Here is a 14,464-nt window from a genome sequence, read left to right on the forward strand (position 1 = left end):
AATTCAACAATTCTACTTCTGGGTATATACCCAGAAGAATTGAAAGCAGAGTCTCAAAAAGTTATTTGTACACCCATGTTCATAGCAGAATTATTCACAATAGCCAAAAGGTGGAACCAACCCAAATGTCTACTGGTGAATGAAAAAATAAACACAATGTGTTATACACATATAATGGGATATTATTCAGCCTTAAATAGGAAGGAAATTCTGACATATGCTACAATATGGATGAAACTTGAAGACATCATGCTAAGTGAAATAAGCCAGCAACAGAAAGATACATACTGTATGACTCAACTTACATGAAGGACCTAGAGTAGTCAAATTCAGAGAGACAGAAAGTGGAATTGTGGTTGCCTGAGGCTGGAAGGAAGGGGGAATGGGGAGTTGTTTAACGGGTACAGAGTTTCCACTGGGGAAGATGAAAAGGTTCTGGAGATGGATGGTGGTGATGGTTGTACAACAGTGTGAATGTATTTAATGCCACTGAACCATACACTTAAAAATGGTTGAAATAGTAAATTTTATGTTACATATGTTTCTTCAGAATAAAAAATAAATAAAATATTAATCAGGAAGTTACCTTAAAAAAAAAAAAGAAGTATAAAGTGGGGGTAACAGATACCTGATGCTGCCTTCAGTAGACATATTCTCTTATATCCTGTTAAATCATCATTTCCTGTCTGCTCTAGGAGCCAATGAAGCTTTCTGGGGGTGTGTTTTAAATTACTTCAGGCCCACACCTTCCCTTGCCCCTTGTCTGAGAAAGAATTCCCTGCTCGCCTGTTCTTCCCCACCCCTCCCTCCTTCCATACATCCTCACCTTTGCGGTAGGGGTCAACAAGAGAAATCTAGAACCATTCAGTTGGATGTCCATATAAAATGGTGCTAACAAGTTGTCTTTTATCACCTCGGTAGAAGAACTATGGAGAGGGAAATTAAAGATGCAGGGAAGGATGGTACCGGAAAACTCTAGAACCTTGAGCTGATTTTGCCCCAAAGGCTTTGTATCAAATTATCACGATGACCCTATGATCAAGAGACAGGTGAAGACTTCCCAGGGAAAGGAGCTTTAATGTTAAGGGGAGCTTAATGACATTTTAGTTTGCTTTCAGGTAAGAGCTGCCCCTGGGAAATGTGGTTATGTGGGAGTCAAGATAGTTTTGGCCCAGGTGGGTTGTTGTTGTTGTTGTTGTTTTCTCCTCTTGTTTCAAAGGAAATTATGCAGGCTAAGAGATAACTGAATTGTTTCCTTACCCCTCACCAAATTTACCCTTCACTGAATGTCAGGATTCAAGCCACTGCCGATTTGGGGAGGAAGTTGAACCCCGGACATCGTTCTGGCTTTGAGAGCGGTGCCTGTGGTCCACTTCTAAACCTTCTCCAGATACGTTTTCATACTCCATATTGAACAGAGATGAGGGCTCTGTGTTCTTTACACTAGAGCCAGGGCAATCGATGCGCCGGCGTCAAGGGCTACCTCTGCAGACTGAGAAGATGAGACCCCCTCTTGCACACCCACGAAGAGACGCAGAATGTAATTCTGCTTCGAGAAACATCCTTGAACTAACTCGTTTCTCTCTATCCCTCCAAGCTTCCGCAGGTTCACTCGATCCAACAGTGTGACGACGGCCGTGCAGGCCGACCTGGACTTCCACGATAACCTGGAGAACTCTATGGAGTCTATAGAGGACAATTCGTGCCCCGGCCCGGTGGCCAGACAGTTCTCCCGGGATGCCAGCACCTCCACGGTCAGCATCCAGGGCTCAGGAAACCACTACCACGCCTGCGCGGCCGACGAGGACTTCGATGCAGATTTCGACCCTTCCATTCTGCCGCCCCCAGACCCCTGGATTGACTCAATCACCGAAGACCCCCTGGAGGCCGTGCAGAGGTCAGTGTGCCACCGGGACGGCCACTGGTTTCTGAAGCTTCTCCAGGCGGAGCGGGACCGCATGGAAGGCTGGTGCCAGCAGATGGAGAGAGAAGAGCGCGAAAACAACCTGCCCGAGGACAGTAAGTGCGGCGCAGCGCCTGCGCACGCGCCCGGGGTCGGGTCCCCGGGGCTGGGGAGGGGATGCTTTCATAGCGCTGCGCAAACCCTGCAGGTCCCCACCCCAAACGGGAACGTGTGGAAGAGCTGGGCGATTCGGGCCGAGTCCACACGCCCCTGGTGCCCAATAAAGACGCACCCCTTCGCCCCCGCCAGGCAGCTGTAACACCTTCTCTCCCTCTGCCTCCGCGACCTCCACCTCTGGACCAACTTGGGGTGGACTCATGCTTCCGACACGGTTTCTCTTCCCCAAGATGCTCCCGCAGTGGTGCTGCTTCTCAGGGAATGAACAGAAATTCTAACTAGTTTCAAGATCCCCAGATACGCGTGCCTTGGGCATTTATAATCTTACAGGTGTATTACTTTCATTAACATACAGAATTAAAACAAGGTCGGTCGTGTCTAGGCCTGTAGACGCAAAGCTTATTGACATCGTTAGACCTGGTTAGCCCACACCTTCCCCCTTAGGTTTTAGGAAGGCAAACCTTCAGCCGCTAAAGAAAATACATGATCAAATAAAGCATGGTTAAGTTAAATAAGTAACGGAGACCCCACACACCATTCTTTTCAGACTTGGCCTTTCAACAACAACGATTCCTATTAACAGTTGACAAAGCAGTTGCCAGATTACTGCAGTCCGGTTGCACATTAATAACAATTTTGAAATTGGAATAGAATTTATAATCAGTGTGTATTTCATTGTTGTGTGTGTATTTCCCTCCGAAAAACGATTATTAAATGAATGGTGGATCTGCCAACCGATTATATTTTTGAATCAGAGAAATTAAATGGTAGGCAGCAAAGCCTGCCTTCATTTTTGTGTGGGAACCACCTGGAAGAGTATTATCGTGATGTGGTTTTAGACCTATTTTAAAAATCCTTTAACTTTTTATTGTGAACATTAAAAAACACTTGCAAAAGTAGAGAGTTTACTGTAATGAACCCCCATATTCCCATCACACAGCTCAACTACTGGCTGGTCTCATCTTCCCTCACTTGTCCTCATTTTTACCAGAGGATCTTAAAGAAAATCGAACGCATCCCGTCATTTCACTACGTATCTCTGATAAGGACTTTATGTATGTGTATATAACCATCGTGCATTATCATCCCTAACAAAAAAAAAAATAATTAGATCGAGAGCTTTCTGTAAATCATGTTCAGTTGACTTACTAAGTGAACCAAACTAATTGTGTCAGGGAGCAGTGAGTTTTCCGTAAAGGAAGTACTTTTGTGAGAATGGAGACAGGAAAATGAGTTTGCAGGTTGTGGGATTTCCACTCTGTGTCTCGCTCACAGCTCTTCTCTGCTTTTTCTTGCTTCTGACCCCTATCCACCCACTGACTAACTTATTTGTTGCCTTTCTGAGCAGGTTAGAAAATCCATCAATGGGTTTCTGTAACGTTCCTTTTGTTCTTGCATGTTATGAGTGCAAACAACTTAGCAGTGGAAAAGTAAACCTCCTTGACACTTGACCCAACCGTTGGTGCCACTGCAGGCTCACCCAGGTGTGGGTCCACAGGGAGAATATGCTCTGTGCCTAGGTGACAGGGGTGTGAAGCACAGCCCGGCAGCAGTGGGCGGGGGAAGTTTTCGGTAAGAAATTCTTAGCAGTTGCATCTTCTTATTCTCCTTTCCCCGTGGGTATACCCGAAGCCTAGTAGCTTTTCCTGGGAAAAATGCCCATGTCTAAGGAGCAATGGCCTCGGGTGCACAGCTCAACAGGGCAAGCTGTCTTGCAGATTTCAGTTCATTCAATGCATGGATTCGAACTTGTTCTAGCTTCCCTGCTTGGCTTCCAATAAGACCTGGGGAAGCTGCTCATCTGGTGTTTTCTTTTAATCTGATGTTTTCTTCCCATCTGAGACTAGATCTACTTCTCTCAATCCAGCTTTATAATGATGCATGAGGATAGTCATTGTATAATAGTCATTGTATAAATATTTAGAAAAAATCTTCCTTAACACTTAAGGAGCTATGAAAACAAGTCAATGTATTTTGATACAAGCACATATATTTGGAAGGTGAAAACCTTGTTAGAAAATCAGGTTCTCATCCTGTTTGAGATGAAAGAGAAGCTTATTTGTATCTTGAACATGAAGGAACTGCTCGTTCATTCACTGTTCCAGAATTTTACTTCAGATGTTATTTGAAATATTGATTTATAAATAGGGCTTATAAACCTATTCCATATGAAGGTATTTTTTTTTTTTTTTTTCTTTTTGCGGTATGTGGGCCTCTCACTGTTGTGGCCTCTCCCGTTGCGGAGCACAGGCTCCGGATGCGCAGGCTCAGCGGCCATGGCTCACGGGCCCAGCCGCTCCGCGGCATATGGGATCCTCCCAGACCGGGGCACGAACCCGTATCCCCTGCATCGGCAGGCGGACTCTCAACCACTGCGCCACCAGGGAGGCCCTGAAGGTATTTTTTATAACAAAATTTGTTCTAATAATAATTTGCTGTCTTTGTACACGAAGGTGCCACTGGCCCACCATGAATAAGCCGTCTTCTTAAGGACTTTGTCTTTAGAGTAGTGATAAATTTTCTCAAATCTGCCTCTGTTTTACGAGGTTGCTGCCTGAGGGCGCTGGGGGTGTGTGAAGGTCATGACTGCAGAACAGACAAAGAGAACTTAGGGTGGGAGTATTTTTGGTGTTTTGCTTAAAGTATTCAACTGAGTAAATTAATCTTAGATGACAAGTATGCAATGAGACCCGCTGCCCTAGGGAGTGAGTCTCCCTGTGTAGTTTGAAACGTATTTCGATATCAGAGCCCCCTTTTCCTAAGTTAAGAAAAAAAAAAATTACACACAACACCAATAAGTATAATAGGAAGAACGGTGAAGCTCTTTGGTGAGGGCCTGGAGTCCTATCTGCTCAGCCTCTACCACTCTCTGGACAGAGGTCCCTAGAAACCCTCCCTGCCACCAAAAAAATCCCAGGATTCCTAGAATAGTTTTTTTGTTTGGTTGGTTTTTTTTTTTTTTTTTTTTTTTTTTGCGGCCTCTCACTGTTGTGGCCTCTCCCGTTGTGGAGCACAGGCTCCGGACACGCAGGCTCAGCAGCCATGGCTCTCGGGCCCAGCCGCTCCGCGGCATGTGGGATCTTCCCGGACCGGGGTACGAACCCATGTCCCCTGCATCAGCAGGCTGACTCTCAACCACTGCGCCACCAGGGAAGCCCCCTAGAATAGTTTGAAAGCCAATGGTCTATAGTGAAAAGTCCAACTTACTAATTTTTTTAGATACAATTGTATAACTTTAGATCAAACAGCTAACACAAAGATCAGAGGTAAATGCCTTTCCTACATGGTTTTTTAAATGTACAAAACTGATCCAGATTAGACACATCTATTTGTGTAAGCCTATCTAACCTACAAAAATGGCTCTTCCTTCAAGTCTCAGTTTGGGCCTCACCTTCTAGAAGTCTTTGCAGAATGCATCCCTTCAGGCTGAGTTGGGTGTGCCTCCCTGGTGCTTCTGTAATAGCCTGCACATTTGTCTATCAGGTATTTCCAACTTTATTTGATGATAATCTATGTATCTCTCTCCTCCCCTGAAAAGTGAGGTCTGAGGACCGAAATTACTCTTGTTTCATTCATCTTCATATCCGCTGCCCCTCTGACGGTTCTTGGCACAGAGCAGGGGATCAGTGAATATGTATTTGAGTCCTGGGACTAGTTTGGAAATACTGTTTTACAAAAGTATTTTCCTTAGCAAAATCTTTCTTCCTAAGTAGTTACAAAATATTCAACAGGTAGCTCCCAGCTATTGTTGCCAAAAGCTGGAAGGGTCGGTCCCTTGCGAGGTAGGGAGCCCTGCTGATCAGAACAGGGATTTGGCAGGGACATGAGCACCTGCCACAGAAAGGCTAGAAAGGACTTGTGTGTCGGTCAGCTGCATGAGCTAGATGAACCCGCGTGTCCCTTCCAGCTCTTGGGACACGATTTCATCCCATAAGCACTTGAAAGCTTTCTCTATCTTTCATGCACTGGATGGTACAAAACAGAAGCTTCCACCCACTAGCATTCCAGAATTCTAAACAGTGCAGAGGTACACACACATGCCCGGTCAAAGAGTCGCCAATTTCAAATGAGGCAAATGGAAATCAGTGAGGATCCGATCAGAAAGCCAGGAGGAAGGGAGAATATAAACCCGTGAAAAAACATCCATCTTGTTCTCACAATCCCCTGGGCCGTTGGCTATAGGCTTTGACAGGTGTTGTTTTATTTGCCCTCAGAACAGCTCTCTGGCAGTCCCACCTCCAAGGTCACACAACACAGAAGCGCCTGATGGAACAGATACAACACGAATAACATTTGACAAGATAATGATACTTTGTGTGTGCTTGGCTGCTCTAAAGCTCTGCATACATATCTGTCCCTGCTTCCTTGGCAACCACAGTCCTGTTCTGATAAGTGGACCTGGGGTTGCAGAGGGCCTTTGTTTTTTACTAATTCTCTCATTTAACCTTTGCTTTTTTTTATAAAGGGGGGCGGGTGGTAAGGAAGAGGGGCCAATCCCGTTTGGCAGGCATAGCCAATGTCTGAGTAACCAGTTTAAAAAAAAAAAAAAAAAAGTCTGTGTACACTCAGAAAAATAGCTTTGATAAATGGGTCAAACGCAGATCTGTCTCTTGGCCGGGCCACTTATGTGTCCTTTGGGTCCTAGATAGGAAGGTCTCTTTTCAGGGTAAGTGATGACGGTGGCTCCATGACAGATCCCTTCCAGGAGAGCTGGTCTTCATCCTCAGTAGGGAAAGATAAGCAGGATAGGGTGGAAGAAAGGAATGAGTCTAACCACAGCTGCTTAATTTATTTCGTGGGGCCCCGGAATTATTCCAAATTTTCAATATTTTTAAACGTTTGGCGACTGTGCTTAATGCCTCTGAATGGCCCACTTAAAAACGGTTAAAATGGTAGATCTTACGTACATTTTACCACACACACAAAAATATCCACCCCACTGCCCCCCAAAAAAAGTCTGCAGCAGCTGAAGGTAGATGGGTCAGGCTTGCTGTCTTCATGTCCAGAGTTATTCATCACGCTTATAAGAATGTAAGGTATTTTGTTAAATATCTTCCTGAATTCAAAATACGACATGTCCACTGGCAGGGGTGAGGGGAGAAGTTAGGAAGAGAACTCATCTGCTCAATGGGAACCTGAGGTTCAGATCTGGGGCATGTGGTGGCTGCCATCACCTTTCTCTATCACAGAGTTGAAGAAGAAAAAAAAAAGCCATCCAGTCTTCAGGAATTATTCAGTGATCACTTATTTTATGCTGCAATCATCCTGATTCTGACTGCTGCTTCCTAGGGATCTTGTTTGTGGCCTTCCAGGACTGGAAAACACTGCTTTCCCCCAAACTGGACAAAGTGCTCAAGGAAGCACAGAGAGAAAACAAGCACTCACAGTCACCCGGTCACCTCCAGCCAGCTTTCCAAAAGTCCATCTATAAATTCTTTGGGTGTGTGGGTCTATTGTTTTCCCTGCGAAAATAAAAGCAGCGCGAGGACTTTAGTTCTCGGGTGAAACCTTCCTCCCTAACAGTCGATGGTAGGTTTTTGGCTCGATAACAGAAGAAGGGAAATCTGCAGTGAGCGAGGTTTCCTCGCGGCCGCAGCAGCTGACAGAATGTTCCCTCAGCTCTCGAAGTAAACCGATCCGAGCCTGTCTCAGACAATGGGGCCTTGTGTGAAACAGCTGTCTCGGGGAGATGGCTCGGTGCTGTTGGCCGGGGCCTGCCTGTTACAGAGATCCGTCTGGTATTATCTGACTGGGACGAAACGCCCAGATGGAGCGCAGGGCTCCCACCAGGAATGCGGTCCAGCACCGATGGCTCGAAACACGGGCTCGGGTTTCAGTGGCCCCAGGATGAAATACTGGTTGATTGTGCTTGGAAATCTAGCAGTGCCTCCTGAATTGTGGACAACTCATATGTGGAATTTTCAGGCTTTATCTGAAACGAACTGATAAACCCAAAGCGTGTGCGGGATGGAGGCAGATTAATTCCACTTTAATTTTGCCCAGTAATAGCATCCCCGTTAGTGAAACTTGGCCTTGAGTCCCCCAGAAGGCCTGGGAGCCTTGGCAGCGAACATGGGGCTGGTAACGAAACCCGAAATGGGGTTTGCCTGGTTTCAGGTAGAGTTATGGGAAGCTGTGCACAGTCATCGCTGTGACCGTTGATGGGTGCCATGCCCAGGCTGGCTCTGCCCAGGGTCTCTGCAGCCTGAGGACTGGTGGGGGTGGCAGGCAGAGGAACGCTCTGTGATTTCCTCAGTTCAGTTGCCTCAAGCCTTGTGTGCTTCTAAGCAGGGCAAGGTGGGTGCATCCTAGCTCCTTCCTGTTTTATTCTCATCTTTCTTTTGCAATGACCTTCAAAAGGTCCCTCCCCACCCCCATGCCCCAAAACACACACACGCACACACGCGCACATGCACACACACTGCATAGTCTCTTTTTTTAAGGCCTGGCCAACCTGAAATTAGTGACCAGGAAGTGGCAGGAATGAAAAGAAAACTGTGTGCAATGTGCTTTATGTTTAACCTTCTAGAACGCTGGCTGCATTTTGCTTTACACAGCATTGGGCACAAGGAGAAAGGTGTTGGTGCTGGAAGGTCACTTCCGAGCATCCCTTCTGTGGGTGTGTTTCACTGGGAGTGGTCTGAGGCTGAGGGGCGCGGAGGCATGGAGAGGTGAAGATGGGCAGAGGGAAGGCAGGATGCCTGGAAGCAGCTCTCCAGGTACCTGGGCCAGTGCTGTTCCCGTTATTCCAGACACTTCTGCATTGCAGAGAGGCAGAGATTGCAGAGAGAGGGCCTGACTCATGGAGCATGGTCCCCGATCGCTTTCTCTAACAATAACCAACAATTTCTGTGAAAGATCATTGCAATGGCCTTCAAATGCAGTATGTAATCCTTCCATATTCCCAAGGGAAATGTTAACTCATTTCATCTCATTCAGCTTTCAAAGGCTCAAAAACTGTATTTATCTATGTGCTGTAGATGCTGTTACTATTTCATGGCTGATGTAAATGGAGATATGGATCGAAGCGTAACCATCTTTTATGAGTGAGACTCCTGGAGTATGGACTGGGGAAAAAACATTAGCTGAATTTTTGAAAACTTGCTCTTTACAAACAAAATAATATTTCCCTCATGGTTTAGCCCTGTGGAAGCTCTGGTTTTAGCCCATGGGAAAATTTCTACTTGAGAATTCTATTCTTTATTCATTAGCTTTTAATAAATCCATAAATTCATCATTCTTTGTTCATTTAAGTTTTGGCTCCTTTAAGGGAAAAAAAAAGTGCTCTTGTTACATTCAGAGCAGCCCTTGTCAGCCAGGAGTGAAACAGATCCATGTTTTCTGTGGAGACCTTTTTATTGACAACAGCTCTGGATCACAAATGTGTTTGAGAAGCAGCTAGGCAGTTGGTTGGAGAAATTCTTTTCCACGAGGACAAACTCGTGAATAAAACTGTCTCCACTTGGATAATCCCGACTTGAAATCACACAGATTGGGTCTGACAAATCCGCATGACTTTGGAGTAAGTGGATGGATCCACTTTCTAAAAAATTCCTTTTTCCTCCTCACTCCTAAAGTCTACAACATCCCCCCCGGGGGGCAGGGAGGCCAGGTGAGTAAAAAGTCAAACGTTGAGGATAGGGAGGTTTAATTCACCCACAAACTCGTTCAACTTTTCCTATATGGCTTGGTTCTTCCAGCCTGAGTCAACACAACTAGTATTATAAACAGAAAACCAAGAGGAAGAATAGCCCCACCAAGATTATCTTAGCTAATTAATCAGTCAAGACTGTAAGGAAAAAGTGGTGCTAGGCACGGTAAAACCTTAAAGAAGTAGAATCTTAGGCCCGGAATCTTGCCGTTAATTAATTTTTCTGGTTAACATAAAGTTTATTGATGAGTCAGTTCACTTCAAAACTTCTTCCAACAGGATAATTGGGAGTTACATCGGCACAGTCTGTGCCATGCCTGCTTATAAAGTCAGACATATAAATAGACGGTGCTGGAAAGAATGCAGAGAGGGCAGAGACCGAGCTGTGCACGGGAATCTGAGGAGCAAAGCGAGGGAGGGGATAGGCCTTTCTGGAGGATGCACACCTGCGCACAGGGGGCGGGGCCAGTGTGGGGGCGGGGCCAGTGTGGGGGCCAGTGTGGGGGTGGGGCCAGTGTGGGAGCCAAGGCAGGAGGCACCCCAGCTCAGTGTTTAGCCTGAGCAAAGGCACTGCAGAGAGACCAGCTTTTGGATTTGGGAAACTGGGGGCCCAGGGCACTGAGGGAGTGGTCAGAGGTGAAGCTGGACAGGTGGGCCATTGAAGGGAGTTTCCCGTTTATCCCAGGGATGATAGGGGAGCGTGGAAAAGTTTTAAGCGTGAGAATTATATGAGATAAGAAGACCCTCCAGTTAATAGGACCAAACCTCCAAATCGGCAATGGAGGGAGAACATTCATGCTGTGGAAGGGGTGATGGAGCCTTGTAGCCCTAATTGTAAGCAACCAGGGACTCCTGAGAGGAATGTGGATGTGGGGAGACAAGAGGTGTCGAGGGGTTGCTCAGACGTGCTGCACGAAGGGTTGGTATACACCAGAGTTACAAATTTGAGCAAAATAAACCTATTTTACAGAATAGCTGAACCAGGAGCATGGATGGGATCACTGGAGGGGACTAAGGGAAGGGGGCTCAGGACCAAGTTTTGTGTTCAACATTCTCAAGGTGCAGGGAAGAAGAGGAAACCGAGGTCAGGGCCAGAGAGCACTGTGGGCGGCCAGGGGGCTGAGATTCCTTTGTGCCAAACGCAGAGGTCCAGGAGGGGGGAGGGGAGGGGACAGCCAGACCGCAGGGAGGTTGGACCCTGGGAGCTGAGGATGTAGAGAGAGCAAAGGAGGCTGCCCTTTGGAGAATCCAGCGTTTAAGTGAGTGTACTGGTATGCTCCGGCTGCCGTAACAAAGTACCACCAGTGGCCTCAGCAACAGAAATTTCTTTTCTCACAGCTTTGTAGGCTAGAAGGCTGAGCTCAAGGTGCCCGTTTGTCCCTAGGCCTCTCCCCTTGGCTTGGTCTTCCATCCTGATCCCATCGTCTTATAAGAACACCAGTTATGTTGGGTGAGGACTCACCCTAACAACCTCGCTTTAACTTAATTACCGATGTAAAGGCCCTGGTCCAAATCCAGTCACGGTCGGAAGTCCTGGAGGTTAGGACTTCAACAGATGAATCTGGGGAGGACACAATTCAGCCCATAACAGGGGAGAAGAGGAATTTTATTTTAGCTAGAAGGGATCTCGAGATGGGGGAGGATTTTCCCCTTAGAATGGGAGAGACTTGAGAATGCTGGCAGCCCTCTCAGGTAAGGCTGCGGAGAAGGGCAGAGGTGGCAGAGAGGGAGTAGGTTCTCCGAGAAGCCAGGAGGGAATCGGGCCAAGGACACAGGTAGATGGGAAGGGTGGGCATAGAGAGCTCTTTAGGACGGGGGCAGTTATCGGTCGCCGGCTGATTCCATTAAGAAGCAATGGCAGTAACTCCAGGCACCTGACGTCTCTGATGCCGGCCACGTCACTGCTCCCCCGTCACTCATTAGAGCTTTAGGGGAACTGCGTGGGGGGCAAGTGTCAGGAGAGGGCAGAAGACTGAGGGTGTTCATGCCTGATGCCCCTGATTACTTCATCTCATAGGAGGCAAAGTTATGGTTGAAGATGAGGTAGCAGGGGTCCAGTTGTGAGTGAATAAGAGTCAGAAAAGGAGGGTCAGGGAGGGAGGTGACCAAGACCATCTTGAAGGACTAATGAACGGCTGCAAGAGACGGGCTGAGTTTGGAGCCCATGGGTTTGAATGGCTCTAAACCACACGGCAAAACACAGCTCACAGAGCGTCGGGTGGGCCCAGCGCCCTGCAGGCCAGATGTGTCTGGCCTACTCTGCACCTGAAGATGGACCTTGTTTTGCTGGAGCATCTGTGGCTCCCGGGGAGGGTCTGACCCTTGATTTTGCAGCGAGTCTGTTTTCTGCACAGGCTCCGGTGGGATGGTCTAGGCGTCCAGCCTTGGTTAAGGTCCTGTCTTCTCCGTGTATCTCTGTCATCCAGCAGCCAGTTGGCCACTGTTCTAGCTCTGTTAGGTGGGGAGCTATGCCAGACTCTACAGATAGGCACGAAAATCTGGGGCCCTGAAGAATTGTTGTGGATTCCTTATGCACACAGACCAAAGGCATGATTCACCCACGCATTGACGCTTGTCTAAGTCTGCCTGCATGAAAGCCACCAAAAAAAGAGGACATTCAGTCAGCTCACACTGTTGGGGAGAGACGATGGAGTGTGAAGATTAGCAGGATAAATAATTCCCTGTTTGGGATCATGTCACCTTTTAGTTTCCCAGGTGAATGACCAAGAGCTAAAGAATGTCGATAGGATATAGGAGTTATAATTCCTGCTACATCCTAACAATTTTCATATATGATTTCATTAAATAATCAGCAATCCTATGAAGATAGTATTATGATCGCTTGACAGACAAAGAAAACAGGGTCTGAGAGTACAATAAATTCTCCCAAGATCCGCAGCTGATAAGTGGTATTTCTGACTCCAGTGCCTATTCTCTTTCTGGTATGTCACACAGAGAGGAAGTTAGGAAAGGAAGCAGACCAGGTGAATTAGGTGTAGGCGGCAGGGCCTGGAATGTGTTCCACCAGCCTGTCCACTGTAGAAGCCTCACCACTGGTGGGACAGCTAGACGGACTCCTTTGTATTGATAGGTAGTGTCCAGGTTGAAGATATAAAAAATAAGTCTGTTTTGCTCTGTTTCTGAGGCCTAACATGCTGATGGTGGAGCCGGCATAGTCTGTAAGAACTGGAAGCAGTCAAAGCAACCAGTGCTTCTGGCTTGTCAGCTCTAGAGGCCTAACCCTTCCTGGAATATTAAATGCATATGTTAGTTATGCTTAAGGATATTTTTTTCAAACAAAAGGTCACACATATTTATTCCTGAACCAAGCCTACTCCTGCAGAAATGTAGAAACAAAGAAAAAAATCATTTTCCCAATAAAACACATCCAACTGTCTAGATAGTGGGGATGTTTTCAGCTTGACATGGTAAGATGCTGGTGACTTTGATACAGTATAAATATGTGCGTCATCTCCCATGCGGTTCCTTATAGACCCAGCTCAGTCTCATCCAGTGTCTCTGATTGGAGCTGGACCAGATTTTATTACCAGTTTTTATCCAGATCCACTGGGGAAGGGGATGATTCTGCTTTTGTTTCATGGCCAGGAATCCCTTGATCCTGAAAGTCTTGTGACAAACAGATTCAACCACACAGATCGTGATGGCAGAGATAGGGAGCTAGGCCTATGGATATAAAATAAGGGTTTTGACTCAGCAAAAAGTCAGACACGTCCCCAGAGGAGATGGCCTTTGTTTTACTCAGCTACCACTGAACACTTGAGAGAAACTGTTCATTCCCTTCACTCCTGTGCCTTTTATACCACCTCCTTGTCCCCAAAATAAACATGGTACCCTGTGGGGGTCAGTGGGAAGGAGGAGGTGTGCTCTTTTCTCGATGTCTAGGTTTTTGATTGAATGTAGCGAGGAAATTTTAAATCGTAGTTTTCATAAAAGACTATTTTGTCTTTCTCTGCTTCTCATTACGATGCATAGTCTTTCAAAGGGAAACCAAAACTTGAACCTTACACCCGCCATCTCTTTCAAGTGATCCCTGGTTCCTGCATTCTTTTCGTGACTGAGATTTCTTTGTGCGACAATCATTTTCGGTAGACATGCTTTGCCCTCCTGCCCTGATGTAGCACAGGGATCAGACTTGCCGAGCTTCTGCAAATTCCCCCACTGACTGGTTACAGCTGCCCCCTTTCTCTCCACTGGCCGTGGCTAGAAAGTGTGGATAAAGGAAAGAAATCATGCTCAGAGGCCTTCAGTTGGGTAGATTCAGAAACAATTCTCAGTAAGTGTTGAGGGGAAAGGGCACAGCTGGGCCAGGGCCCCAGGGAAGGCACTTCATACTTTGAGCCCAGCTTCTCTCAACTAAAATGATGACGTTGGCCCTGCCCCACGGGGTCCTGTGAGGATCACATTAGATGTGCGTGTGAAAGTGCTTTGAAATACAAGGTAATAGTAATATAAATAGGCAGGTTTTTGCAAAAACCGAACAGTGATGGCCTTTCTGATCTTCCTGGCTTTGTGTGGTGAACTAACCCAGGCCTGTCCTCTCTGCTATGATCCCCCAGAGCCACCCATTCATCGTGGGATGAGAGGTCTCTAGGCTTAAAAGTGGGGGAGTTAATAAAGAGATACCCACTTCTTACATAGAAGGAATTCAGTTCAACAGCGTTTTGGGTTGTTGTTCTGCAGTCCCACTGAGGGATAGACTAACACAGGAGCTG

General features: G+C 46.7%; 1 protein-coding gene across 12 annotated transcripts in view; it reads left to right on the top strand.

Moving 5' to 3' along the window:
* DLGAP1 (DLG associated protein 1) overlaps positions 1-14,464 on the top strand; it is a 328,135-nt gene that overhangs the window by 301,231 nt on the left and 12,440 nt on the right. For all 12 annotated transcript variants that reach the window (XM_060119712.1, XM_060119713.1, XM_060119714.1 and 9 more), the window contains one exon: positions 1,598-2,019. In XM_060119712.1, coding sequence (XP_059975695.1) covers positions 1,598-2,019 — 422 coding nt within the window. The remainder of the gene's footprint in view (positions 1-1,597; positions 2,020-14,464) is intronic.

Source organism: Mesoplodon densirostris, chromosome 15 (assembly GCF_025265405.1).
Source record: "Mesoplodon densirostris isolate mMesDen1 chromosome 15, mMesDen1 primary haplotype, whole genome shotgun sequence".
NCBI classification, from domain to species: domain Eukaryota; kingdom Metazoa; phylum Chordata; class Mammalia; order Artiodactyla; family Ziphiidae; genus Mesoplodon; species Mesoplodon densirostris.